We start from the raw sequence: 27,813 nt of genomic DNA, 5'->3' as shown, positions 1-27,813 counted from the left end.
ATAAGGAGAGATACAGAACACTCACTGAAACGTCGGGCATAATTTTTTTTTCCTTAAAAAAACACCATGTTTTTCTTAACATTTAAATACTCATCATGCAATTCATGTGAATGTGTGCGAAACAATGCCGAACTTGATGAGCTCGATGCCGATATTGGCCTGAGAATATGCAGATATAAAGAAATGCTAACTAGTAGATGACGATGGCTAACAAAGAAGACACGACTGATCAACAAAGGACAAGGAGAGAAAATAGAAGACTAGTAACTGGACAAAACTCAGAAAGGTAAGAAAAAACCTCACCCCCATTCACTCTTCAAGAAAAGTCAAAGCGCTCAGGCCAGAAAACTGGCGCTACGAGCGACCATCCATACAGACCATAGCACACCCACGAGCTCACAATCTTGACCCAGCTGGCAGCATACGTGCGACCGACAGTGGCAAAGTCGCCGTCGCCCGCGTCGTCCTGCCAGTTCATGGTCAGCAGCGTGGCGACCCAGCACGTGGCCAGGAAGAAGATGATGTGGAAGCCAGCGTAGCTGTACTTTGTGGTGTGGCGCTCGTCGTCGCGGATACCCGAGCCGCCGCTGCTGCGGCTGCTGCGGCCGAGCAGGCTGTCGCCAGAGTCGTTGTCGTCGTCATCATCGTCAGACAGCAGAGCCGAGGCGGGCAGACTGCCCTGCTCGACGGCGAGGCGCAGGGCGTTGGCGCGCATCTCGCGGCGCGCCGATGGCTGGCTTGTCACAACCATGTCGTGCTCGTCGTCGGACAGGCGGATGGCGCCGTCGCGGCTGCCGCTGCCGGCGTCGCTGAAGCCCAGGTTCTGGGTTGCGGCGCGGGTGGTGGTGTATGCCACGGTGAGCATGGTGACGATGGCGCCAATGACGACGGACGTGGTGCGCGTGCCCTGGGCGCGAACAAGCGGGTTGCAGTGCTTGTCGTCGGGCTCCATGGATACGGCGGACATGGTGAGGTAGGTGCAGTAGACGGCGACCATGGCGGACTGGGCAAGACCGGCGCGGGGGTTGGAATCTTGCACGGCGGGGTGGACGGAGACATATGACACGATGAGCCAGAGGAGCAGGTTGATGGTGATGGCTGCCTGGTTCATAGAGCAGTCGCCGCGAGCAAAGAAGATGTACTGCACAATGGTCATGACCACGGAGGCGGCGTACATGCCCAGCGTCGAGCCAATAAGCACGGTGCGCCACAGGCGGGAATTGGTATTCTCGATTTGATCGACACAGAACTCGGCCCAGTCGTGGGCCAGGCCGATGAGCAGGATGAGACCGAGAATCAGGAACAGCATGCCGCCGACCATGGCGATGTAGTTGCCCCAGAAGACAAAAAAGGTGTCGGGCACGAGAAATGAGACGACGATGAAGAGCAGCCACAGGACAATCTTGGGGCCCCAGAGGGCATTTTGCAGAACGGCGCGCGGCTGCTTGGACGAGGTCACGCCGAGCATCAGGCCGGCAAGAATAAGGTGGAAGATTCCGAGGGCGAAGGAGACGCGGTGGGCGGCGAGCCAGCCGTGACATTGGCCGTTGGGACAGGTGATGGTGACGTAGTCAAAGGTGACGTGTTGGAGCTTCTCGACAGCCCATGGCGTCAGCATGATCCATGCCAAAATGGAGTTGACGAGGAGAATCATGGCGTAGGCTATGCGCGTAGCGATACTGCAGGACGGAGGCGGTTAGACAGGCGGAAGCGGAGATATAAACCCAAGCGGATCACGGCGCGGAGGAGGCCCGGCCGGGGCGGGGCGGGGCGGGGGAGGGAGCCGGGCATATGTACCTGTTGCCACACTTGCCGAAGGCACCACACACCATGGAGCAGGTGGCCGCGCCGCAGCAGCTGCCCATGAAGGACATGAGCTGGAAAAAGGGTTAGAAACGATGCTGCGGATACAAAATCACCGGGGGCCGAAGAAACAAGAGCAACTTACAGTGCCCGCACCGGGCAGGGCCATAAAGGGAAGAGACGCGGCAGCGCCCATTTTTGAGAGTGGAAGAAGAGAATAGGATCAAAAGGCAGTGGGCGGCGTAAAAGAAGGGCGCGAAGTGATGGGCACCAAGAAGAAACAGCGGCAAGCTCGTTCTCTCTCTGAAGCGCGGGCGCAGAACTGCGAGATGAAGTGAAGCAAAGTGAAGCCGCGGCGATGACGATGAGGCTCTTGATAAAACAGAGGCGCAGCCTAGGCGAAAAGTGGCTGAGGCCCCCCAACTACCCGCTAGGCGCCACCGCATTTGCGGGCCTGCTGAGTCACGCAGGATGCCACTATAGCCGAAAGCAGCACAATCCTTTGCGTCGTTATCAGTGCTTCCCCCAGGAAGCTGAGTCCCCAGTATTATGCACCCCCTGTAAAGCGCAACTACCCAGTCTGGGGAAAGCCCAGACAGATGTGAAATCCGTAAGAGGCAAAGCGAGCAACTGCCCTGACGTCGTGTTGATGATGAGCAGCTGCGTCGTGTGGATTTGGCGATTTCTGACTCGTATTTTTCATATATTACTTTCCCCGCGCCTTTATTGTGTCTTTGTCACTTATTCGTGCTCATTTCTGATTCACTTTTGCACCATTCTTCGCGCTCGTTGGCGCCTCAACATTTGCATTCTCGCCCCTGGCCGTCTCGAGTTTCATTTTATTTGCTGACGGGTGGCTCGTTCTTGCCGAGGCTTCCTGGCTGCTGCGACGCTGATCTTCTCGGCAGCCTCCTCCCGGACCGCCATCTTGGACACCAAAGACACCCCGAGCTTTTCTACTCCTCGCCGATCCGCCCATCTTCCCGCCCTTGACCCCCGCCGCCTCCCGCCCTCCACATCATGCGCGATTCCGCCGTGCACCGCGCGCGCCTCGTCGCCAGCGTTGCGGCTACGATGATATCATTGGCCTGTGGCACCAACGTTGGTCTTCCCTCCTCGTGCAGCCAGCCAGCCAGGCTCTCGTTTCTCGTGCCGTCTTCTCCAGACCCAAGCTAACCCGTCTCCGTCCTCTCCCAGTACGTCTACTCCGGCTGGGCTCCGCAGTTTGCCGACCGCCTCAAGCTCTCCGTCACCCAGAGCAACCTCATCGGAACATGCGGAAATCTCGGCATGTATGCCGTCGGAATACCCATCGGCATCTTTGTCGACTCGCGCGGCCCGCGGCCCGCCGTCCTCCTGGGCGCCGTGTGTCTGCTGGCGGGATACTACTCTCTGCACAAGGCCTATGACACGGGCTCCGGCTCGCTCTGGGCCCTGTGCGTGTACTCTTTTCTCACTGGTGTGGGCGGCTGCATGGCCTTTGCGGCTGCTGTCAAGACCTCAGCCCTGAACTGGCCACACCACCGCGGCACAGCCACGGCTTTTCCGCTGGCCGCCTTTGGACTCAGTGCCTTTTTCTTCTCGCTGATTAGCGCCGTGGTAGCCCCCGGAGACCCCAGCAGCTTTCTGTATCTCCTGGCCCTGGGCACGTTCGGCATGACAACCGTCGGCTTCTTCTTCCTGCGTGTCTTGCCGCACCAGACCTACCACTCCGTCGACACAGGCAAGTTGAGATTGCTTTGAGCCCACAGACTCCGTAACACTAACCCTCGCTCCAACAGAGTCCCATGGTGCCCACCATCACTACAACGATACCGCCTTGCCTGGTATGTCGAACTCGAGCCCCGACGCCTCTCCTACAACTCCAAACTTGGACGGCATAACGCCTCTACTCGCCGACTCAGACCTTGACGAAGCCCTCGATTCTTCCCGCACCCCAGAGGAAACCACCACGCCACCTCACGCCACAGACAGCGACCCGCACGAAGACGACGACAGCAGCGACGGTCCCCGCGCCGAGACCTTGTCGCTCATGTCGCAGGGCTCCCACGCGTCGTCTCTTCCCGGTGAAATCCTAGTGCAGAACAGCGTTGACATGGGCCTGTCTCATCGTGTAGATATCCGCGGGCTCCAGCTGCTGCACGAGCCAGAGTTCTGGCAACTGTTTGCCATTATGGGGCTGCTGGCCGGCATTGGCCTGATGACCATCAAGTAAGTTCTTTCTGTCTGTAGTCGGCTAGCTGCTATGAGCTCCCCAAAACTAACCAGTCCACAGCAACATTGGTCATGACGTCATCTCCCTGTGGCGTGCTTACGATGAATCGGTCGAACACCCGTTCCTTGTCACGCAACAGCAATTGCATGTGTCGATTCTGTCAGTCTGCAGCTTTGCTGGTCGTCTCCTATCCGGTATGTGGATAAGCCCTGTCCTCTCTGCTGTCATCAGTCCGCCCACTAACCTCCTCCGTTTCCCAGGCGTCGGCTCCGACTACCTCGTCAAGGTGCTCCACGCCAGTCGCAACTGGTGCCTCGTCATGGCCAGCGTCATCTTCTCCATCGCCCAGCTATGTGCTCTGTACATTAGCAACCCGCACCTGCTCGGATTCGTGTCCGGGCTCTCAGGTCTAGGCTACGGCTTCCTCTTTGGCGTGTTCCCGTCCATCACGGCCGAGTGCTTCGGTATCCACGGGCTCAGCCAAAACTGGGGCGTCATGACGCTGGCCCCCGTCGTCTCGAGCAACGTCTTCAACATGTTCTACGGCCTCGTTTACGACGCCCACAGCGCACGCGAGGACGACGGTCTGAATGTCTGCGCTGACGGGATCGAGTGCTACCGCGACGCCTACAAGATGACCTTGGCCGCCTGTGCTGGCGGTCTCGTCCTCACTGCCTTCGTCATCCACCGCGACCGCCGGGCCGGGAGCAAAGAGGCCAAGACTCGGTCTGTCGATTAGGTTAAACACGGCTGGGAACTTTGTATTTTTTCAGACGGCTAATGTTGCTTGTCCTTAGGCTGTTTTTTTGCTGTTTATTTTTTTAGTTTGTTTTGTCTTTAATGATTCATTCAATGTCGTCATGTCGTCTTTTTACATTGTTTTTCTGTTGACCATTGCTTTCCACGACGAAAAGAAAGGGCTTCGATTATCATCAGTTCATTGGAAAAGAAAGAAAAACAACTTCGGTCGACAAGCCGATGTGACGTGGTAACAACAAATGAGGCACAGTTTCCAAAATGAATGAAAAGAAATCCGGCTTCCATGGACATGTACCAACAGAAACAAAAGTATGAATATAGGAGATATACGAGATACACATATTATCAAGAAGGATATATAGAAAGACACAACGACACGAAGAACAAGTAATCCAACGAGACAGCACAACACAAGAAAAGAAAAACAAAGCAAAAGTCGGCCACGGCCGGGAAAAGGATCGCAAAGGCTGTAGAACCCCAAGGTGAAGACGACAACCAAAACAACGGCGAATGGGCCCCTCCTACAAAAAGAAAATACTGGTCATGGAACAGGAGGTATACATTGAAGCACGTAGTTGAGAGAAAGGTGAATCCAGAGATTGCCGTGTGAAGCGTGCTGGAGAAAGGACACACGTGTAGGACTCCGCGGATGAGATGAGAATATAGCAAGGGGTCAAGTTGAGGGTCATAATCATTAAGGAAAAGAAAAAGGGCAAGCATATGAGAAAAGAGTAAATTTAAAAAGGGAAGACGTGAGCAAAAATATTAAAAAAGGGACTTTCTCTTTGTTCTCTTTACGGCGTCTTGCTCCGCTTGCGACTCCCGCTCCCGCTCGTGCTCCCACTGCCGCCGGCGTCACCCCCACTGCTGCTGCTGCTGCCGTCAAAGGCTGCGGCCATGTTCGTCAGCGGCACCGGATCGGAAAAGTAGTGCACAATGACCAGCCAGAGACAGATGATGTTGACCAGATAGTGCAGGAGGTAGGCATACGACACGCCGTACACGGCGGCAAACAAGCCAGTGCCGGCAAAGAGCAGGCCGGTAATGATGCGCAAAGGATTGTTGCGCTGCGGGTTCGTCACTCGGGGAATCATGGTCATGGTACGCAGCTGTTCAACAAGAAGGATAAAGCCAACCACCGACAGCATGTTGTGGTTGGAGGAGAAGGGTGTCAGCCAGTAGTGGACCATGAGGTTGCGTGCCCATACCACAAACACCGGCAGGTTGATGGGCAGCACCCAGAGCATCAACAGCAGAATCGTGTGGCAGTAATTGTGGAAGTTAGTGATACTGATACTTGAGCTTCTCGGGGAAGTTTCTGACATCTGACGCAACGCCCACATTGTTGTCGACAACTGCACAAGGCACGCTACCAGGTATGCAAACTGATATGGGATGAATGTCCACACTAAAAACAGCGACGCGCCAGTCACGGCCAGGCGTGATTTAGGAGCCAGATTTGTAGGTAACGATGGCATGGTAGCCACTGTCCGCATGTAAACCATGTTCAACAGCAGGGTAAGCAGCAGGGTCACATAATGCAGAGCAACACAAACCCCAATACAAACGACTCCAATCAGGGGTATCAAGTACCAGAAAAACAAATCAGACGTGCCAATCAAAAGATCTATCCGGTTGGAACTCAACATGGGCGCCAGGGTGCCATTGTGGCTCTGCCACGTCCCAGAGTCCGACGACATGGCAGCCGGCACCTCATCTCCGTGGAAGAGCCACAAGAGACCGAAACATGTTGCCAGTAACCACGATAACCGGCGTCTAAAGCAAACGTCCAGGCCTTGCAGAAAACTGACAAACTCACCTGTGTCATTATAAATACTAAACTGGCACATCATGGTGAATGACACAATAGCCAACGGCACTGCTGCAAATATTGTGCGGTAACGCATGTACATTTGTCCCAGACTGCCAAAAACATCCAATTGAATGTTCACTTTAGCCTGTCCTATACACGTTGGATCGAGCCACAGCTGAAGACTTAGCCCCGCAGCAATAGGACTCCGGTTTGGCAAAGACAAAACATAAGGGGATCGGCCATGTAGGTGAATGTCCATCTTATTCGCATTCACATGGAACTTGGACTCGTAGGGCTGGGTAGTATATTGGCGAACAAGTGGGGCGAACAGAGCATCATGATTCTTCCCGCACTGAGGACCCGTAATCTCAGCCTTGAAAGCCAAGAGTCCGGAGTACATGGCTGGTATTTTGATCTCGCTGACCATTGGCCGATTGGCCGGAAGAAAAGTCCGAACTCCAAATAACGCAAGCCGGCCTAGACTAATGTCTTGGATTTGAACAGACTTGGAGTCATCAGTGAACTCGGCTAGCACAAGCTGTTGTGTAGGAGATGAAGCTTTATCAACCACGGCAATAAATTGGTGCTCAGAGAGGGCATCCAGGTCATATTGCAGATAAGAAAAAATTGGCTGCGCGTTGTCGTACCTCAGGTGAAAAGGATGCTTCAGTTCAGGCGTTGAGGCTGGTAGGAGAACCACGTCTGGTGTAGTACTCCTACAGGCTAGTCTCGTAGAGCCTGGGGTGCCACCTGACAGGTCAATGACCCAGGTAAACAATGGCCCGGTATGGCCAGGTTGGACGGGATGAACACTGCAGAGGAAAATCTCCAGCTTCCCATTCTCCCCGGGGTTATCTAACCTGGCATCGGTCATGAAATTGAACCGAGACCCACGAGCTGAGAGGTGTGTAGGGATAGGCAACAGCCAAGCCCGCGATTCGGGGCTGGTGCCAAGGTTGCGCAGGACAAGACGTTCGTCGGGTGAAGAAACAAAGGTCGAATTGTCTCCGATGGTTAAAAGTGTGGTGGGCTCCTGGGAAAGCGCCTGCCTTTCTGCATCAGGTTCCATTCCCGTCAAAAACCACTTGCGGAACACGCGCATACGTTCAGCCCTAGGCTTGGTCTGAGAGGCTCTGTGTACATCGACAACCTCGTACAACGCCTTTGCGACAACCTTGCGGAATTGGTCGCACCACAAAATGGCCTGGTGATCCATGCTAGTCCAAACGGTCGGAACACCAGTGGTAAAGACAGTAAACCCGTGAGTCTCGGGGACCAATGTTTCAATGCTTGAGTAGTCAGATGGCACAACGGTGTCGAGACTGCCACCAGCTATAGATACCAAGGTGACATGCCACAGCGGGTTATCAATGGCCCATTTTTGCGAATATGCCCAACGCCAATAGGCGTTGATGTCGTCATAAACCGATACAATGTTGCCGTCAAAGGAAATGGGGGGTTGCGAATGGGGTGCGGACATGGTCAAGATGGTGTTTATGGAATTGTACTGGTAATTTGGACGCAGCAGCATAGTCCGAGCAACCACCCCGCCCATGGAGTGGCCCAAGATAATGACAGAAGTTGGGTCAGGCAAGTTCTTGTCTCGAGAATTCAGCGAAGGGTCCATGTAGAGCGACAGAATGAATCGAATAGCCTCGTTGAGATACTCTGCCTGATCGAGCAGCGTCTGGCCATGGAAGGCAGTAAAATCTTCGTTGAAGTCGACAGTGAAAATATCTAGAGGGCGCACGCCGCGTGATATTGCATCCTCGTCGTTTGCGATGACGTCGTGAAAGTACGTTGCGGCCTCGGCGGCGATGGGGCGCACTTGCTTGTAGCTACCGGCATTTCCAGGAATGAAAAGCACAGGTGTACCTTTAAGGACAGCCTATATATTGTTAGCATCAGAGTATCCCAGAGCAACCTTTAACCGTGAATACGAATCAAGAAGTGCGCACCTTGCTCTGGTCGTCAATTAAACCTTCCCGGTATAGATACAAAGAGTACTTGGTCGCAAACCGTGTGTGCTCGGTATCAAAGTCGTCAAACTTGAAGTATCCTGGTCTCATGAAGGACATTCTGTAACCTTTCGCGTCTAGCTGGTGTGTCGCACTGGAATAAAGGATGCCGGCCAAGATTGCCAACCCTAAACCGGCTATCACCATCACCAACTTAGTAATAGAGGCTGGGCCGTTGTTGCGCAGTCTATTGTTTGTGGACATTGGCAGATTGAAGGGTTGCGACCGTCTATTAGTAGGTCTCCCGTTATAAGTGGAAGGCTTGTCAGTATCGCCATGATTATTGGTACCGTGTGGTCTTTTGGATTCGTCGTAAAGATCGGGTATATCTGATGTCGTCACAGACGCGGTCGCTGTTGTTGCCGAGGTCAAGGGGGCCAGGGAGGGCGAGTGTTTCCCAGTACTAGAGAGAACCAATGTGTCGTCTGCTGTGGGCCGGTCGGCGTCTTTGTGCGAGTAGTTTGCGGAGCGGCGACTCCTGGTTGATGACGGCCGCGCGGCTGTGGTGCTGATGGCGGGGAGGAAGCCATGGTTGCGCTTCAGGCCAAGAGACGGGCTGTTCGCAGAATTGGCGGCATTGGCATTCGCGGCTGAGGCTGTGGTGGATATTCTCGCGGGCTTTGAGGTGTTTTGTGAGCAACTGTTCGTCGTGGTGGAGGTGGAGTTGTCGCTAGATTTGCTTTTGCTGGTGGTACTGTTGCTGGTGGAATTTAATGTAGTACTATGGCTTTCTGAAGGTGTTGATTCTAGAGAAATGGCCTCAATGGGAGATTTCTCTCCGTCCTGCGACGACGATTCAACGGATGGTTTTTTCATCAGGGCCAGTACAGAAAAACTGGTAAAAAAAATAGAGACAAAATCACAGGGCTATAGAGTGAGGCCAGCAATAACAACTACCACCACAACCATCCAAACAAGCACAGGCACAAGTACAAGTACAATTTCTTTTGCTTGCACTCGCGGGTCCGCGCCGAAAACAGGGGCTCTTCCAGCAGCGAAGAAGCGGGAAAACTGACAGCTAACAACAGCAGCTATATCGCCATGAAGCTGGTGTAAACTTGTCCGTTCTGTTTTTTTTCGCGTGGCCCTTAATTTTGTTCGTGAATAAGTAGTGCTGCCACAGGCGAGGCTTTGTTTTTTTCGAGACGCTTTTAAAGGCTGAGGATGGGGTTTATCTCCTAGAGCTGTTTCTCACGTTATCCGTCGTGTCGTGCTGGTTGGTCGCTCTAACTTTAGATTTTTCGGCTAACTATAGGATTTTTGGCTCAGAGAAAAAAAGTCTTGGAAGGGAAACGAGGGAGAAGTCCAAAGTAGGGAAATTAAATTGGGAGAATTTCTGTGAAATAAAGCCGCAAGAAAAAAGAATGAGAAATAGAAAAGAAAAGAAAACGGCCAGAGATGCGTGCCTCACCGAAGAAGCAGACAAAAGTGAAGATGAAAAGAAGAAGAGAAATGAACGAGGAAAAAGTGAAGAAAATGACAAATGACAAGAGACGATCAGAAAGGAAGGAGCAGGATCTCAACAAGGCAAGAACAAACAGAACAAGCACAAGTCGATCGATGGGAAAGAAGGGCAGACCTGCAACGGGCAGCTACCCTGTTTCGTTACCACACATCAGGGACCCGTGCAAGAGAAGTGGAAACAGACCGCGAACAAGCCGGACGGGCAGAAGAACCATGAAGCGAAGAACAAACAAATAAAAGTCCTGACAACTAACTGTTCAGAAGGTCAAAGCCAAATCTCAACTTCATTGAATACGATAGCGATGATCCATCCTATCCATACCGGCTGTTTGAGCCCGGCTGGGATTCTGCCTTGGGAGCGGCTGGTTCCTTCCTGTTCCTCACTGCCCACTACCTCAATCAAAAGCAAAGCGGCAATGTCAAAGTCAAGATACGTTGCAATTTGGAGGAACCCCTCCTCGGCGCCCAGTCCAACAAGTCAGTGCCATTGTGCCATTTTGATACGATTGCTATTGTAACACATATGTATGAATGTATGAATGTGTGAATTATACTTACAATGCTTTTCTAGAATCTATGCCTCATTCCATTGCTTAGGGTATACGGGCTATCAATCCCCCTGCTCTCTTATTGGGGTTCCTGCAGAGTAAGCATGCTTGGTGCTTTCCAACTTGGACTGCATATTAATCCTTCCCATTTGAATGGCTCGTGGTAGATCTGGCCGCCACTAACAAAATACGTGGATGTCAGCAACAAATCGTGAATTTCTATTTCCGAATTTTCTTTTTTTGCCTGAGAACAAAGGCCCCCAACAAGCTTTGGCAAATTGCGCAGCATTCCAACCTTGCACTTGGAGCAATCTCAAACTCCTGCAAATTGCCACCACGGGTCCAAAAGAACCTCTCGGACCAAGAGGAGCTGCAGAATACAGGGGTCCCTGCACTCAAAAAGGCGGACAACAATCTTCGATTGAGTGAGCCGCCGTTACACACGTGATACACAACCCTATAATTCAACATGCACATGTGTCACATGCTCATGGTGTTAGGGTTTACGTGTATTTCACATAGTTATCGCTGTACTCATTTCTACTTCACATGATCAGGAGATTCTGAAACCTCTACACAAAGTATTCATGTCTTTCACATGGACGCAGGTTTCTGAAGACCCCTCTAATAACTAGTGACACAGCATTTACGCCCCTGTCAACCCGGTTTATTCTTGCTTCTTGCTACCCCGTTCTCTCTTCCAGTTGACCATCCCGGCTATACTTAGGAGTGAAGCGATTCCATGCGCGATATGACAAGATCAGTTAACAACTTTGGATATTGAGGCTGGCGTATTTCTCGAGCTTCCTTTATTTCATGCCCAGGAACTATATATATGTATGTTATCTCTAGAGATTTTGTTTTGCTCAGGTATTATGAAGGCTTAAGCCTGTTCGAGGCACTAATTTGAATAAGAGACATGCATCATGGAGCCAATGAAACTATAACATAACTTTATTTGTCTCACAAAAACCATCTTCTGCCTTGCCTTTTTCGCCAACCACCTTCGAAGATGAGAAAATGGTAGGTATGTGTGTGCACATATCGCGCACTCATTATATCACCAAGAGGTATATCAAGACTGGTGGAAATCGTCTAATTGGTTATTCCATCAACTATTCCAATAGTTGAACTGTTGTGTTTGTTTCCCGTCGATTTACATGGACATGTCCCCCAGCTAGCGGTTTCGGCTAGGACATCACGCCCAAGAGACCGGATACACTTTACTTGTCAATTTAAATAGTGAGCTTTCTCAGAAACGAACGAAGCCTTAGAACATGTAGACAACGATATGAGAGCCATCATCTGAAGTTGTGATATGAAGAATGATCAGAAAGATCAGATAATAGATTCTTAGAGTTCAGCTTATAGGTAAAGGACTATCCGGTCAGTTATGAAGGAATGGAAAGAACTCTTGAGAGACGAAGTCACAAATATCAAGTATCAGGTCCCATACAAGTAATGATTAAAAAAAATCATCAAATACTTCAAAGTCCCTGGATCGGTCTCTGCTTGTCAACAGGTCCTTCTTCTTTTTCTTCGTCCTCGACATTACTTGGGTTTCCTCTGAATTCACATTCTTTTGATTTTTGCCTCTGTGATCCATTCCATCCGTATTTATCTTTCTCATGTCATATAGCTATCAAGTCGGTCAAGAAATATGCGGTCACGGGTATATATGTGGACGCCTTTTCCAAGTAGCTATGCGTCTTGGCTTTCTAGACTTCTGTGGTTGAATGTTTCACAACAAGGTTACACCAAGTCATCACTGTATGCATATATTTAACCCTAAAACATGACTAGCCCTCAGGAACTGGTGACCAGACAGACGTGAAGCACTTTTCTGGACCTGCAATACAGCAGGAGGCTTACATTAGGGGATATGTAACAGGCCGTTGGATGTGCTATTTATGAGGTCGGGCGGAGCTTAGGTTCTACATCTGTCTTGTCTCTTTGTGTGTCTCTCTGTTATTACTTTGTGCTCCGTTATCTTCTTCCATTTCCTAGTAACTATGCAATCCTGTCTGGCATTTATACAATTGCCTCAGAAAGAAAATCTCCCACAACGAAAGTCTAAAAGATTGCTTTTGACATACGGTGCATTGTAGATTTCGCTTCTTGGGAGGAGGGGGGCTTAGACTGCAACCCCCGCATAGGCCTCACCCCGCTGTGACCAATGCCAGCACGCTGCTACTTACCATTTGCATACGTGTTGCCGAAGTACGATAACTATCTGTGTGTTGGATGTAGCTAACTACGTATTTTTCTAAACAGTGTTTCTCAATTGCGAGGCTGTCTTAAAGGATGCCACTTTTGTCTGATGGCGTGTTGTATCAGACGGGATGATGTGCCCTTGTGGTGCAGGGCACCTTTGGCAATCTCCCACAATCTGCCACCAACTTGGGCTATATGGAACTTACGATAACTAGCTGTTGGGTCTTGTTGACTCAGATAGTTATCTGAATACCAAAAGTTTAATGCCATATGATTGGCCCCTTTGACGTAAGATGTTAAATATAGCAACATATTATGCTTCAGAGAACAATTCCTAAGAGATCTTGTTTGGTAGATCAAACATGTGCCAACCAAGTGGGATGAAAGTCTGAAAGTAAAGGTAACTAGGTTGGCTAAAGATCTTCAAACACAGTGCTGATCATTGGTCATATCGATGCCTTGTTTAAGCTATCTCTGCAGTTGGTTCCAAGTCCGGGAAGTAAGAGGTTTCCTAGTTGCTTCTTAAAAGATTGTAGTTGAATACAAAAGTAGACCTGACCGTAGATAAAGCCAAGATACATTTCTCATTCTGGAGAGACACCCCGCTGTATATCAGCATTGAGTCACCATCCAAAATGCATGTGAGTACAATCATATATAACTAGATGTTCATAGTACTACATACAGACAAATCACTGGTCCAGACAAATGGTCATTGAGCTTCACCCAATGACACCAAAAGGTAGCTTCAAACGTGGAAACTTTCGGAAAAAAGAAAAAGAAGAAAAAAGAACTCGAGATAGTGATATGATGCAAGGTAAGATTATCATTTACAGGTTGATTCTTTCGCTTATCTCATCATCTGCACTGCTAGAAAAGAGGATGGGGGCAAGATTGTACAGTGCTCAAACAGTGCGGTATGCCTACTTCAGATGAACAAACTGTCGGCCAATCCTATGGCACGAGAATAATAAGAAAAGAGGAAAATGTTAAGTGGCGGACGGCCCTGGCGTCGTCGGTGAGTGTTGGGGCAGCATTGGTTGCCTGATAGACTTTGTGGCCAGTATAGCACGGGAAGATATTGATCACCGGCGGTGCGGAACATTACATATGGATTATTTCCACTCAGAGCTTGGCCGAGTATTGACTGTTGTTTTACTTGTACAAAAGCATATATAACTATGTGTAATACATAGCTCGTGAGAACTTCGTGGAATGACTTGTCTATACTGCCCGGAAATATAGCATATAGCAAGAACAGAGATATAAGCACATAGACTTCTAAGTGTTTGCATAGTTTTGCACCGTCACACAAGCGCTTTCCTTTGTATTCCATCCAGGGTTATTTGTTGATCAGGGTTTTCTGCGAGAGAAGGAAGCCTTTTGTCCACAGTCCACACGAACGGCTGGCGGTAATAGCATGAGGCCCCAACGCCAGGGATTTTTCGGCTCCAGGGATGGAGGCCTGTCGAGTATTCAGATGTAGCCGCGAGTCAGGAGCTTTCCAGACCATGGACATTTTATATATGAGTGCTCCCTTCCATGGTTCGTGTGGAATGAAGAAAGCAGGGAGAGTTGGTTGTTACTGGTAAATGTGAGCTTGTGTCTTCTGGTGTGAGACGTGGTGAGTCTCTAGTCTTATATATTTGTCGTACTTGTTGCATCCACCTGCCTGCACGGTACGTAGCTTGTATACACTTGTATATGCGACACACCCATTGCATGGCATGGCTGTTTCAATAATGCTTGTCAAGCGAGCGAGCAAGCAGGTTGTCGTGTCATGACTGGGATATCGGGACTGGTGTGGCACTGGTCTCCCTCATCGGCTTGCTCTTACCACAGCATCCAGCACTCAGCAGCACCCAGTAACAAGATCCCCGCATGTTCCTTTCCTCCCGCCTCGTTTTCTGTCTGGCGGGTGGGCGGGCTTGAGCTACTTTATGCGAGTGTGCACCTAGATACTTGTGACAATTGTGCATAATCACACTTGGTGGCGCGATCACACTCCTCTCTGTCCGGCCGGGAGAAGCGCGGCAAAAGAGATAGCGTGGACTTTGGGCTTCTCTTTGTTAAATTTCCCGTGATGTTGTCAGTCCTATCGCATTGACTTTTTTGTCTGTGCTCATGGGGGTTTGATGTAAGGGTTTGTGTGGGGAAGTGAGGAATGTTGTTGCTTTGACAGATGTATTGTTAGGGTTATGTGGGCCAAGACCCTCGAGTATGTACCGTACTTGTCCCTAATACTTTGGTTGGCCCATGCTTCTGCTCATTTCTGCGAGCATCACTGACAACAAACTGCTCTGTGCGTTACGCGGTGCAGACTTGGCGTGTTCAGTCCACGGGTTGCTCGTTCTTTTTTTTTTCTTTTGATTTCTGACGGCCTTCTTTCTCGCATTCTAGCGTTTCCTTTTGCTGTCTCTGGTGCAGTGACTGCCTTTTTGCTGTGTCTGCAGTGAGAGTGACATGCGTTTGCATCAAAGTACAAGTGACTAGAAGTAGGTACAGGGTACAAGAAGAAGCGTTTCGTGTGCCCGCCCACAGCGCTAAATGGTTGGCAGCTTACACAATGGAAAAAAAAAAAGCGAATTGATGCCGGTCATGGATGGAAAAAAGGACAAAAAGGGAAAAAAAGAACAAAACCCAGGCAGAGTGGTCGAGTGGAGTGATATAGACACGCCCATAGCAACCAGTTGCTGGAAGGCGACTAGTTATAGTTAACTAGTTAGTTAACTATGTGCACTGGAAACATGAGTTTTTTAGTCTTGGCTGACCAATTTGGCCGAGCACCACACGCAAAAAGAAAGCAGTCCGGCCGCATCAGCTTTGCAGAAAAACAAAGCAGCAAAATGGGCTGCTTTCTTCTGTCATTTCAGGACGGCATAGTCTTGGCTTGGGGCTGCAAAAAAAAAACGGCGCTTGTTTAGGTTAATCTTTGTCCTTTTTGGTGGACTTGGTGTCGTTGGACTGGCGGCATGTTCCAGCAAGCGAAGGCATTGATTGACATGGACATTGGCGGCGTATCAACGGCAGGTGAAAAAAAAAAGGGTTACTGATGTTAGCGCTCCTGAGAGGGAAAGCGCTCTTGCAATACGGCGGAAGGAACGCCCAAATGGAACGCAGCCAGCGGACGTATGTGCACTCAAAGCAAGAAAAAAAAGGACGCAAAAAAAGGAAAGCACGTGTAGAAGAGAGGGAAAGAGCGCAGCACAAGAGCAGGAACAGGATAGGAACAGGAGCAAAAAGAGCAGCTGCTGCAATGCCGGCCTGTCCCAGTATACAATGGCAGGCAGTATGGCATCGCACCTGCACTTTGCACTTGCACCTGCATTTGGACTTGTTTGGCTGGTGGTGCAAGCAAGTACCAGATACCTGGCGGTGGACTCGCCCGGCAGAAACTGGTGCTTAGTGCCGGGTTGGAGAAGTAGACTTGGACACGGCCCTTGGAACCCTGAAGGTACCAGGTACAAGCACAGGTACAACACAGATGTACAGCCCAGGCAAAAGTACAGGCAAAAGTACAGGCAAAAGTACAGGCACAAGTGCAAAGTACACATGTACCAGCCAGTAGTTGCTAGCCCAGAGTACACGAGCCAGCAGGCACACACACGCACCGCACCGCACCGCACCGCAGAACAAGAAGGCGCTCGCTGTCTTTCCATCCATACCTCTTTCTGTATTTTTTTCTTCTCCTGGCTCTCGTCCGTCTGTCCCTTCTTTTCCTCTTCTTCTTTTCCTACTCTCGCACAAAAAACGCCCATCGTCGTCCAGCAGAGAAAAAGCTGCGCAGAAACACTCCAGCCGACGCGAACCAGTGACTTTGCATTTCCATCGCCCATCCTACATTTTCACATTAATTCCTTTTTTTCTGTCTCGCTTCGCTTTCCTCTTTGCTAGCTTCGCTTCGTTTTTTTCTTCGTTTTTTCGCCGTCCACCGTTACGCTCCCTCTTTGTCCTTCTTCCCTTTTTCTTCCTTTTTCTTTTTTTCTTTCCCTCTTTTTCTGCTCCTTTGTTTTGGCCATGGATCCACCACCTCACCAGACGTCGCCCATCTCTTCGACGCCTGTTTCTTCCCGCCGCCGATTCTCGACCAAAGCTCTCTCCAAAGCGACTCGAGCTGCCCACACCCGTTCGTCGTCTACCGTCGTCGATGTCTCCTCGGGCTTTGGCTTCGGTTTTGATACCAGCTACCTGCGCAGCAAACTGAGCTCCCACAGCCTCCGGCGCGCCCCAAGTGCCCCTGGTACAAGACGATCGGCCTATAGCAACGCCTCAAACGCTTCTTCGCAGTCCCAGCTTCCGACCTCTGCCTCGGGCTCGTTTCCATTTCTGCACCGCGACCGCTCCGTGCCTGCCTCAGTCTCTCCGAACTTGTCGTCTCCTTCGCCTTCCGCCTCTGATCGCGACTACTCCGCCCCCTCTTCTGCAGTCTTGTACACGGGTCCAGAGTCTCCTCCGGCTACAGCCATCAATAAGTCGCCCGAGGATCTGGTGACCTCTTTTGACAGTTTTTCTCAGCCGTCCCCGCAATCTGATCCGGCCCGTCCACCAGTCCAGTTGCCACAGCAACTACAGATACAGCCCCAACCGCCTCAGCTTCAGCACCAGGCGTCGTTTGCTATCCGCGCCAACGCCTTGGCTGCTCTCCCGGAAGCCGTATCTCCTCCCACCTCGCCGTCTGACCCTCAGCCTCCCAGTCACGCTCAACTGCCATTGTCTCCCAAGCAGGAACCAGAAGCCCCGCTCGCCCCAGAGGCCTCTTCCGAGCCGCTACAGGAACAAAATCACGAGAGGCCCCAATCTCAGCCTCAACCTCAATCACGCAAGTCCGAGATAGAGTCAAAGCCGCTGCCGCTGCCAAAGTCACAACCACAGACACCTACCGCTCACACGCCATCTCCTCCCCCACCTCCTCCGCCCGCCAAAACCTCCAAGCATCTTTCAATCTCACAGTTGCGGGCTTCAGCTGTCCCGCGTCTCTCCAGAAAGATGAGTGAAAAAAGAAGCGGTGATAGCCCCGTTTTGGCTGCAAAGCGACTGTCTGACGAAACCAAGGAAAATGGCACTGGTCGCCCCAGTGTTACACGCATGAAGTCAGGCTTCTCTGGCTTCATGAGTGGCCTCGTAGGAAATACTAAGAAACCTCTAATCTCAGCTCCCGAAAACCCTGTACATGTCACCCACGTCGGATATGACAGCAATAGCGGCCAGTTTACCGTGAGTCGCCATCCCGCAACATTTTGCTCCTCCCCACATCAACTTTCCAACTACTTACGCCATATTACATGCAGGGTCTCCCCAAGGAATGGCAACGCCTCATAAACGAAAGTGGCATCTCGGAAAAGGAACGCCAAGCCAATCCCCAGACCATTGTCGACATCATCACCTTCTACAAGGAAACCACCGAAAGACCAACCGAAGATCAAGTCCTGGAAAAGTTTCATCGCGCCGGAAGTCAACAATACAACTCTCCCTCTTCCAATGGCTTTTCTCCCATATCACCTGCGTTAGCGCAATCTCCTGGCCCTATGTCGCCTGTCGCCTACCAACAATCTATGGGTATGTCAAATTCACCAACCACCTCAAGTCCACCAATGAGCCCTAGATTTCCAACTGTCAACAATGAAGGAAGTTTTGAGAATCCCCGATCACCGCCTCCCGTGCCCACTACCCCGGGAGGGCCACGATCCATGCCCCCGTCGGCACCGAAGAACCACAACCCGAATCTGGTTCCTACTCGACCTGCCCCGAAACCCCCATCGGCACACACGAACGGCCACCCAAGATCACACATTCAGACCAAAGACTCTGCCATCGCCATGTCCCCGCAGTTTGAACCATCTTCCCCGCCCTTTGTACCCGCCAAAGATAGCAAAATGCTCCCCGAAGAGCACCGATCGAGATCGAATTCCCGTGCGACACCACAGCCACCCTACTCTCACCACACCTCGGTTCAGCCCTCACAGGCCCAGGCTGCAGCTATCCATCAACAATTACTACAGCAGAAACAGGAACAGGCTCTGGCCCAAGCACAGGCTGCCATGTCTGGCCAACTCTCCCGGAGCTCCAGCAGGAGAACCCCTCCTACACTCTCACGCAACCCCTCTCTCATGCGCAAGCCTGAGCCCGTTGCCACCCATGCACCTCAAAAAATCCGGCAGTCCAGCCAGCAACAACCGTATCAAGGTCAGCCCCACCACTACCAAAACATGCAACACCAGCAGCACCAGCATCAGCAACAGATGGCGCTTCAACATCAAAAAATGTACGAGCAGCAGCAGCACATGCACCATCAGCAACAACAACCTCATCCGGGCCATGCTCCTGGCGCGCGCCCACGCAACAGACAACGTGGCAGCAACAGTGCTGAAGTGCTTGCCTCCCTGAAGCGTATTTGCTCTGAAGGAGACCCGAGAACTGTGTACCGCAACTTCAACAAGATCGGCCAGGGTGCTTCGGGTGGTGTTTACACCGGCCACGAAAGAGGATCTAACCGACTGGTAGCCATCAAACAAATGAACTTGGAACAGCAACCGAAGAAGGACCTCATAATCAACGAGATTGTGGTAATGAAGGGCAGCTCCCACCCCAATATTGTCAACTTCATTGACAGCTACTTGTGTGGAGATGAGCTGTGGGTAGTCATGGAGTACATGGAGGGTGGTAGTCTGACGGATGTTGTGACATTCAACATAATGTCGGATGGAATGATTGCCTCCATCTGCCATGAAACGCTCCAAGGCCTCCAACATCTCCATAGCAAGGGTGTCATTCATCGTGATATCAAGTCTGATAACATTCTGCTGTCTATGGACGGTAGTATCAAGCTCAGTAAGTGCTCTTTTTTTTATCTCTGGCTACAATGCCTCATGCTAACTAATTATCGACAGCCGATTTCGGATTTTGTGCTACCATCAATGAGAACCAAAATAAGCGGACAACCATGGTCGGCACGCCGTATTGGATGGCACCCGAGGTTGTTACTCGCAAAGAATACGGCTTCAAGGTCGACATCTGGTCACTGGGAATCATGGCCATTGAAATGATTGAGGGCGAACCACCGTATCTTACCGAGTCACCACTTCGTGCGTTGTGGTTGATTGCTACTACTGGCACGCCCAAGATCAAGGATGAGGAGAAATTGACCCCTGCCTTCCGGGACTTCCTACAATTCGCTCTTCAAGTTGATCCTGAAAGACGTGCTTCCGCACAACAATTACTTTCGGTAAGTATTGTCTGTTGCTCTCTGGCGCATTATATATGCAACGACGTGCTAATGCCATTCTTTGACAGCATCCTTTCATGAAGCAATGCGTCCCTCTTAGACACCTTGCCCCCCTGGTCAAAGTCTCTCGGGAGGCGCGCGCCCAAGAAAAGGCCCGTAAAGGCGGCGCATGAGCAATACGACGTGCGTTGCGAGGAAAATAATTGAGGTGACGTGCAGGTCACACGTGTATCTGTGTGTATAACATTCTTGTAATGCATTACGAGAAGAAGAATGAAGCAATGAGGCGCATGTTGTTGTTCAAAGTCTTCTGGCGGCTTTTTCTTGGTCTTTGTTCTGCCTTCCACTCCCTCTATCATCAAGTTATTTTCCTTGTTGTGCCCAAGTTACTTTTTCCTTTGCGCTTTCTTGGTCTTGATTTACATACCCCTTCACTATATTGAAATTTAATCTCACGTCACAGTACCATCCCTTTTGTTGACAGCCACAAGATTGATACCGAGGTGTTGACTTGGCCCATGTTTTTTGTTTTCTTTTGTTGTATTTTCCTTGACTGAGACAAGTCTTTTCACATGTTTTCTCCTTTTTTGTTTCATCCTTGGCAATTTCTTTTTTCCCCTGGTGTTAATACATATTGAGATTTACATACAACAAACACTATAGCCCACGCATCAACTCAACGCAGTATCTCCAAGTGTCTTGATGACAACACTGCCTTTGTAAAATTTGGGCTTCACACCAAGCCAGTAATTCCATGTCATTGATGGTTCTAAAAAGAGATGTATGTGGGGGTTGCTGTTTTCTTCTGGTGCTCAACTTTGGATAAACTATGAGACGTCGTTATCTTGTCTTTTGGTGTCATTGAAAAAAAAAAGAAGCCGGATATGTCATAATGTTTGAATTTGTGCGCCTTGGGACGTCTACGTGACATATGTGTACATATGCCATCTGCTTCGGTCTGTCTATCTTTACACGCCCGTTCCAGGGAACGCGCCGGTCTTAGACAGCACGACGATGCCACGGTCGCGTGCGATGTAGCCCTTCATGAGATTCTACGCAGCTGTTAGAGAGTGTCAAGGCAACAGGGCAAGGATAAAAAGCAATGAGGGGCGTTTCTTTTCCTTGCAAGGGCTGATGTTGAAATATTCGATCGTCACTTACCTTGTAGATCATGTTTGCCAACAAGCACTCAACTTCATCCGTATCAAGGGTCCGGCCGCTAGCCAAGCTCACAGCAGCCCTGAACTCGTCGACCGGCACGCGGGTACGACGCACAGGCGCATCGCCGGGAGCCTTGGGCGCGTCGAAGCCGCCGGTTATGAAGACCTTGCGCAGCAAATTGCGCAGGACAATGTCGCGGCCGCGCTCGAGCGTGAGGTAGATGCGGCGGCGGATGAACTCGTCCTCGCCGTGCGCGAGGGCGGCGTCGAAGCCGGCGAGGTCGCCGCGCTTGATGCTCTGGGCGAGTGGCTGGAAGAGCTGCTGCAGAGAGGGGAAGGGCGCGAGAAGCTTGGCGCTGGGTAGCGTGTGCGTGGTGAGAAGGTGGCACGGGATTAGGTATGTGAGGATTTGCCTGGACAGGGTAAGTTAGCAAGAAGGGTTTTGATGAGCGTGGTTTGTGGGGGGTCGGCGGTAGACGTTACTCTTTGTTTCTCGGGGCGTCGATGTCAGAGCATTGTAGCCAGGCGTCAGTGAGATGCCTTTCAGCTTCCATGTAGTTTTCCTCGAGGAATGAGAGTACGCCCTCGTAGTACTTGAACGTCACTCTTTGCGCGGCCGGAAATGAACTGAGAGGCGGCATATCTCCCTGATATGCCGAGAGCGCCTTGAGGATGGTCCGACTTAGACTGGCCGAGTTGAGCTTGAAGTAGGTCTTGAAGAGCAGGTTGACTATATAGTACAGCCCCCACTTGCGAGACTCTTCTATTGGTGCTCTGTCACTCAGGCAGAGAGTGAAGATACGCTTGAGCTGCTGCTCGCAGTCTCGTAGAGTCTGGTTCATCTCCAGCTCTGGGTCAAAGTCATCGCCAAGTTGAATGGCGTCGGAGGCAGCCACGTTGGTGTTACGCTCCGAGTCGGCACGAATGGCAAAAATGCGAAGATATTTGCCTGCCGTGTATAAACAAGGAAAGGTCCAGTATTCAAAGCCGTGGTTGGTGTAGCCCCGGATCAGTTGTGAAGTGAACTCCCTCCATGAGTCGTAGGTGGTCTTCCATGACGAGCTGCAATCCGAAGCCGCGCCGTCAGTCATGGACACCACGTGGCCTAGTGCCCTCCAGTAAGCGCAAAACACCTCTGCCCAGCCATTCAGCTCATCTGACGAGAGTTTTGTCAGACCTTTGTACTTAACCAAGGCATTCTTCACATCCCGTTTCACGAAGGCTGAGTTTGTGCTGTTGAGTACTCTGCGCAGGCCATTGTGGCCCTCAATATTTGACAGAGGCGAAAAGCTCTCTGCTAGCTGAAAGCCCACACTCTGTAAGTCATCTCTGTGGGACCGATTGCTTAGGGCATACGCCTCAGAAAACGTATGGATAAGAGGCTCCATTTGGGCACTTGGTCTAGGCTCAGGAACACAGGTGGGATAGTAGCTGGCTCATGTGATACGGCAAGAGTTTCCGGGAACAGTGTCAATAACAAAGCAAACGAGGGTCAAGATCAAGTCGATTATGTGAGCATGAAATGGGAAAGTTCCCAGAAACTATGCATGGTGTTGTTGTTGTTTGGTGGGGGTACAAGGCTGAAATCCTGCGATTTGAGGTTGACAAGGCTGTCTGACATTACGTTACGCTTTGAATCTTCTGTTAGGCTTAAGCAAACCCTAAAAGATATATGGCGTCGAATGATTTCATCATGCCTGATATTTCAGGGATCAATTCATTTTTGAAAAAGAAAAAATGGAGAAAAGGGAAGAGAACAAATATCGAAGCCTGAATTTGACGCCACTATTCCCATGAGGAAAAAAAAAAGAGTTTCGGTGGGTCTATCCAGCGTGGCGTACTGTGGCGCGCACACAACTTTAGGTCCAGGAAACCCTCACAGAAATAATTCCTACACTACCCACTCACTGTCCATCAGATTTATCGCTTGTGTGGAGTCCTCGAATCTTTCGACGAAATTTCAGCACAACCATAGCCAAAATCAGAAAAAGTAGGTTGAACCTCACGTTAATTCACTTGATATCGTCACATTCCGCAGTTGTGCTAACAGTTATTCCAGATGGGTAAGAATTATCTCTGCATTCCGAATCTCTATTTGCCTTTGGATATTACCGAACTGTGGTGCTACGAAAAGTGCGAAGAATCAACAATAAGCGTGCCGAGCGAAGAACATACCGATGCGACGACTCTCTACGACCGTAGACGAATGACTTACTCGCCAATTGGGAAAACCTCGCCGCCTTGGACTTTTCCTTGCCATGCCATTTCATGTCACGACTCGCAGCCAAGGAATACTTTCTCAAGATCTTGTTACCACTTGTAAATGCACAGTTGTAATATAATACCCCAACACTCGAGCAATACTGAAGCGAAACCATACGACACGCACCACAGATCGGCTTCCAAACTCGCTTTTACCCGCTCGAATTTCTGTCGACAGAACCACCCACTAACTGTGCCCATCAGCTCGCCTTAGAGAGTACGAAGTGATCGGTCGTCACCTGCCCACCGAGGCTAACCCCTCGCCGGCTCTGTACCGCATGACTATCTTCGCCCCCAACACCATTGTTGCGAAGTCCCGTTACTGGTACTTCCTTCGTGGCCTGAAGAAGGTCAAGAAGGCCACCGGTGAGATCGTCAGCGTCAAGGAGGTGAGAATACCCGCCCATTGCGAATTGATATTTGGTTAGATGAGGCGCTAGGAAGTTTTTGATCGAGAGCTTATCTCCTGGAAGCCTCCATCTATCCTTCGCTCGTATTTTCTTTTCACGCCAGAACACTAGATCACTAATACCTTTGGATAGATCTCCGAGAAGCACCCCGAGAAGGTCAAGAACTTCGGTATCTGGGTCCGCTACGACTCTCGCTCTGGCACTCACAACATGTACAAGGAGTACCGTGAGCTGTCCAGAACGGCTGCCGTTGAGTCCCTGTACTCCGACATGGCTGCCCGCCACCGTGCTCGTTTCCGGTCGATTCACGTAAGTTTTCTCACGATGCTATGTAGGACATAGCATACCACAGATATGAGCCCCCCGAAACTGATATACAGCTGGCTAACACAATATACTTTTCCATGTACAGATCCTCCGTGTTGTTGAAATCGAGAAGACCGAGGACGTCAAGCGCCCTTACATCAAGCAGCTGCTCACCAAGGACCTGTCCTTCCCTCTCCCCCACCGCTCCGCCAAGGCTACCGGCAAGAAGATCTTCTCTGCCAAGAGACCTACTACCTTTGCTTAAGCGTGTTGTTTCTGGGGCTCTTGCAGTCTTCCGGTCTGGGTTTAAATGGTGTTCATTACGGTCAAATGGAAATATCAAGCATTTGCTCCATAGGATGGGCAGTCAAAAAAGAATCAGCTGAATGAAAAAAAAAAACAAAACAAACACAAAAACGAATAACGCTTTTACGAAGTCCATTGAGCAATCATCGCCTCCCCTGCACAACGGCGTCCCTGTTTTCTCTTATACGAACATGGAGTATAGCCTGCGTTCTGATGGGACTGCCAACGAACGCTTCTTATCATCTCCGTATGTAGACAAGAGGGCGGGAAGAAGGGAGATTGCAAAGGCCGATGGGCTCTTTTGAATCAGCGGGCAAGATTAAAGAAGTCTAGTATGAGTTGTTTGAGGGTATGTAGGAGTAAAAGATCCACGAATATGCAGTGCACCTATCTGACTGGCAGCGATAGTTTATGACTGTGTAACTATGACTTGATATGATTATGATAATAATGACTTGGTTTATTCAGATCAGAGTTTTACTCCCTGGGAGGGGTGTCTCTGATTCTATCTGGGAGTGTCGTATGTGTGGGTCCAGCCACGTGTCGTGTGACTGTGGCGATTGGGGTTAGGGCTTATACCATAACAATGATGCATAACTATGGACTGTGTGAGTTGACTGCTTTGTTCTAGCTAGGACCGGGCCGGGCCGGGCCCTACCTCACAGCAGTCCATGTCCGTACATCCAGGACGAGTGCAATTAGTTCCTGATATCATGACTAATTTGACAAACCGACCTAAGTCAGGTCTTCTCGCCGGTAGTAAATTCTTGAGTCATGCCGAGTTATCACTCACTAACATAAATACCAGACCAAGTAGTTGTAACCCACAGACTTGCACATTCAGTCTCAGAGTTTCGCAGTCTTGCGCTTCACTTTCATACCTCCACTTCTTCTTTCTTTACTTCTTATTACATAAATAAACAAGCCACTTACCCAGAATGGCGCGGGTCAAAGTCAAGACTACCCTGCCTAAGAGTCCATACCAAAGCTCAGCCGACCGGCCAATCATCATCACCGAGCGGCTGATTCTGGTCCCGGCAGCGGCCTCGCACGAGGCAGAAGTACACCGGATGCGGATGCAGGAAGACGTCATGGTGTGGTCTGCGGCGCGCCGAGCCGATCCCGACATAGCTAACACGCGCGAATTGATGGGAGCGTGGCTGCCACCCAATGACGCCGAGACTTGGAATCTGGTGGTGTTCACGCGCGACACAGGCGCCTTTGTTGGCACGGCGGGCAACTATCGCCGTGCGGGCACGCAAGGCTGGCCAGAGCTGGGGTACATGCTGATGAAGGAGCACTGGGGTGTGGGGTATGCGACGGAGATCATGAAGGCATTTGTCAAGGCGTGGTGGGAGCTTCCCAGGGAGGAAGTTGTGGTGGAGGTGGATGAGGACACATGCATGGCTAGCGGGAGACGGGATGTGAAGATTGAGGAGGGCACGGTGGTGGACGAGTTGTTAGTGGCGGTGATTGACAAATCGAATGGGAGGAGCGCCAATGTGTTGAGAAAGAATGGGTTCGAAATGGTGAAGAAATGGGAGGAGACTGAAAATGGTGAGGTCTTTGACTTGGAGACCTTAGTCTTGAGGAACAAGGAAACATCGACAAAGGGCAGAAGCACGGGAATCGATAGCAAGGCCGGCAGTCGCCAACCGGAAGCTGGTGAAAACCAGGCAATGCCGGCTACACGAATATCGGTCTAGCGGTTCTTCATCTGCCATCTACTTTCTCTCTTTGAAAATATATTTCTTTCTCCTTTGTTTCTAAAAACAGTCACGGCCGCACGATCATCATCAATTTGGCGTTTCTCGTTATCTTAGCACCGATTCTTATCCAGGCTAGCATTGCTTTAGCGCTTCATTGATAGCTCGCTTTGCGTTCTAACTACGTTTGGCATTTCTTTTATCCCGATTGCTTTTCTTAGTTGTTCTTTTGTTGGCTAACTAACTATACTATTCAAAACGCCAATTATGCTTACCTACTTACACCTCACATGCGAATCTCCGGGTCCTCTGCAGATCACAACCTATATTGGAGGGCAGCTGCTTCACACGCAACCACGGGTGTTATCCGGGCTTGGCAGTGCTCATGAACCCTTCAGCTTCGCTACAGATGTAGTCAACAACCCCTTTAAAGAGGTATGGGCGACTGATGCCTTCCCGGGTGTCGTCGTGAAATCGAGGAATTCCCTTCCCTATCCGCGCCGCCATAGCCTGATAGACCTGGAGAACACCATCATTCAACGTGTGTGCAACTGGATGCTTCAAGACCTATTCTGTTTTCAGGATGCTGCCTTTGGTAAAGTCAAAAAACTAGGATTTGCCGGTACCAAGAGCTCCCGATCAATGAAGTTTACGACATGGAGAGACTTTATATCATTGGCTACGACGTGCCATTATCTGTACGACTTGTTGACACCCTCGATATACCTGCTCAACAAAGCCTTTGATAATTCGTCTGCGCTGCGGCTCTCGGCCAGAATTGGATCCCTGGAGGGTGTCAAGCTTGGGTTGGACTTTAGGTTACACCCGTCGCCGTCAGTGTGGGGCGGTGCAGGGTGGTATGGAGCGCCGTCTCTTCGGGCCTTGTCAGCGTATCAAGACGATCTTCCGGCGCTACATTGGGCCGCTTAGTAGGGCGATGTGGCCATGTCAGAAGTTCTTTTACAGGCGCATGCTGACGTTAATCAGGGCATTTCAGGGCGGCAAATTGCGGCTACGACGGATGACCCTGCTCTCGGCGATTCCATTGTGAATATTCTGGATGAAGACGCACAACTATTTGGGTTTCCCCAGTCAAGCCATGACTTGATTTCTCCACTGTACTTGACACTGGATGCGGAGCATCCAGAAGTTGCGCGGTTGCTCATTCATGATAGCAAATGCAACTTGATACTCAACCAGAACACGCAGTTACACGCAATTCACAAGGCCAGCCGAAGCGGGCTAGCCAGTGTGATTGAAGGCATGGTGTGTCAGTCACCAGCAGCAGTGTCTGTGCGTGACATTGGCGGGCACACGGCACTGCACCATGTCATGGCAAAGCCTCAGGATAAGGCAGTTGATGTGATTCACACGCTGCTGCAGTGTGGTGTAAAAGTCAACGAACGAAACCATGCGGGTCTCACGCCGCTAGACTTTGGCTTTGCCAAAATGCGGGAACGGTGTGGTGAGACGTGCCGAACGGGATTTTCACGGGCACTGCAGATGTGGGTCAAGGCAACACTGGCGCTGATGAATGGTGGGGGGGTGTTTCTGGTGTATTCTGAGAAGCAAGTCAAGGAGATCCTGCCGCAGCGGCACTGGAACAA

General features: G+C 50.6%; 8 protein-coding genes across 8 annotated transcripts; 5 read left to right on the top strand and 3 right to left on the bottom strand.

Annotated features, from left to right (window-relative positions):
* Nucleotides 1-316: 316 nt before the first annotated feature.
* BROUX77_004618 (uncharacterized protein) lies at nt 317-1,999 on the bottom strand (the record flags this gene model as incomplete). Its single annotated transcript, XM_073749401.1, has 3 exons — nt 317-1,679; nt 1,798-1,877; nt 1,949-1,999. 3 exons carry the CDS (start codon nt 1,997-1,999, stop codon nt 317-319), a joined length of 1,494 nt encoding a protein of 497 aa, XP_073605075.1.
* An 824-nt stretch (nt 2,000-2,823) lies between these two features.
* On the top strand, nt 2,824-4,757 carry BROUX77_004617 (uncharacterized protein; the record flags this gene model as incomplete). The annotated part of the gene is made up of 5 exons (XM_073749399.1): nt 2,824-2,904; nt 3,001-3,487; nt 3,585-4,014; nt 4,079-4,212; nt 4,279-4,757. 5 exons carry the CDS (start codon nt 2,824-2,826, stop codon nt 4,755-4,757), a joined length of 1,611 nt encoding a protein of 536 aa, XP_073605074.1.
* An 814-nt stretch (nt 4,758-5,571) lies between these two features.
* On the bottom strand, nt 5,572-9,424 carry BROUX77_004616 (uncharacterized protein; the record flags this gene model as incomplete). The annotated part of the gene is made up of 2 exons (XM_073749398.1): nt 5,572-8,478; nt 8,549-9,424. 2 exons carry the CDS (start codon nt 9,422-9,424, stop codon nt 5,572-5,574), a joined length of 3,783 nt encoding a protein of 1,260 aa, XP_073605073.1.
* A 7,427-nt stretch (nt 9,425-16,851) lies between these two features.
* On the top strand, nt 16,852-20,229 carry BROUX77_004615 (uncharacterized protein; the record flags this gene model as incomplete). The annotated part of the gene is made up of 4 exons (XM_073749397.1): nt 16,852-18,048; nt 18,123-19,662; nt 19,722-20,056; nt 20,125-20,229. The coding sequence occupies 4 exons, from the start codon at nt 16,852-16,854 to the stop codon at nt 20,227-20,229; spliced, it is 3,177 nt and encodes a 1,058-aa protein (XP_073605072.1).
* Nucleotides 20,230-21,024: 795 nt separating this feature from the next.
* Nucleotides 21,025-22,604, bottom strand: BROUX77_004614 (uncharacterized protein; the record flags this gene model as incomplete). Its single annotated transcript, XM_073749396.1, has 3 exons — nt 21,025-21,108; nt 21,218-21,629; nt 21,700-22,604. The coding sequence occupies 3 exons, from the start codon at nt 22,602-22,604 to the stop codon at nt 21,025-21,027; spliced, it is 1,401 nt and encodes a 466-aa protein (XP_073605071.1).
* A 671-nt stretch (nt 22,605-23,275) lies between these two features.
* On the top strand, nt 23,276-24,459 carry BROUX77_004613 (uncharacterized protein; the record flags this gene model as incomplete). The annotated part of the gene is made up of 4 exons (XM_073749395.1): nt 23,276-23,279; nt 23,683-23,867; nt 24,021-24,197; nt 24,301-24,459. 4 exons carry the CDS (start codon nt 23,276-23,278, stop codon nt 24,457-24,459), a joined length of 525 nt encoding a protein of 174 aa, XP_073605070.1.
* Nucleotides 24,460-25,438: 979 nt separating this feature from the next.
* Nucleotides 25,439-26,206, top strand: BROUX77_004612 (uncharacterized protein; the record flags this gene model as incomplete). Its single annotated transcript, XM_073749394.1, has 1 exon — nt 25,439-26,206. The coding sequence occupies one exon, from the start codon at nt 25,439-25,441 to the stop codon at nt 26,204-26,206; it is 768 nt and encodes a 255-aa protein (XP_073605069.1).
* A 267-nt stretch (nt 26,207-26,473) lies between these two features.
* Nucleotides 26,474-27,136, top strand: BROUX77_004611 (uncharacterized protein; the record flags this gene model as incomplete). Its single annotated transcript, XM_073749393.1, has 1 exon — nt 26,474-27,136. One exon carries the CDS (start codon nt 26,474-26,476, stop codon nt 27,134-27,136), a length of 663 nt encoding a protein of 220 aa, XP_073605068.1.
* Between the last annotated feature and the right edge of the window lie 677 nt (nt 27,137-27,813).

This window comes from Berkeleyomyces rouxiae (assembly GCF_048999995.1).
Source record: "Berkeleyomyces rouxiae strain 22BRR77 chromosome Unknown BrBRR77_ptg000004l, whole genome shotgun sequence".
NCBI lineage: Eukaryota > Fungi > Ascomycota > Sordariomycetes > Microascales > Ceratocystidaceae > Berkeleyomyces > Berkeleyomyces rouxiae.
The sequence above is the reverse complement of the archived record's forward strand: the minus strand, read 5'-3'. Positions and strand labels throughout refer to the sequence as shown.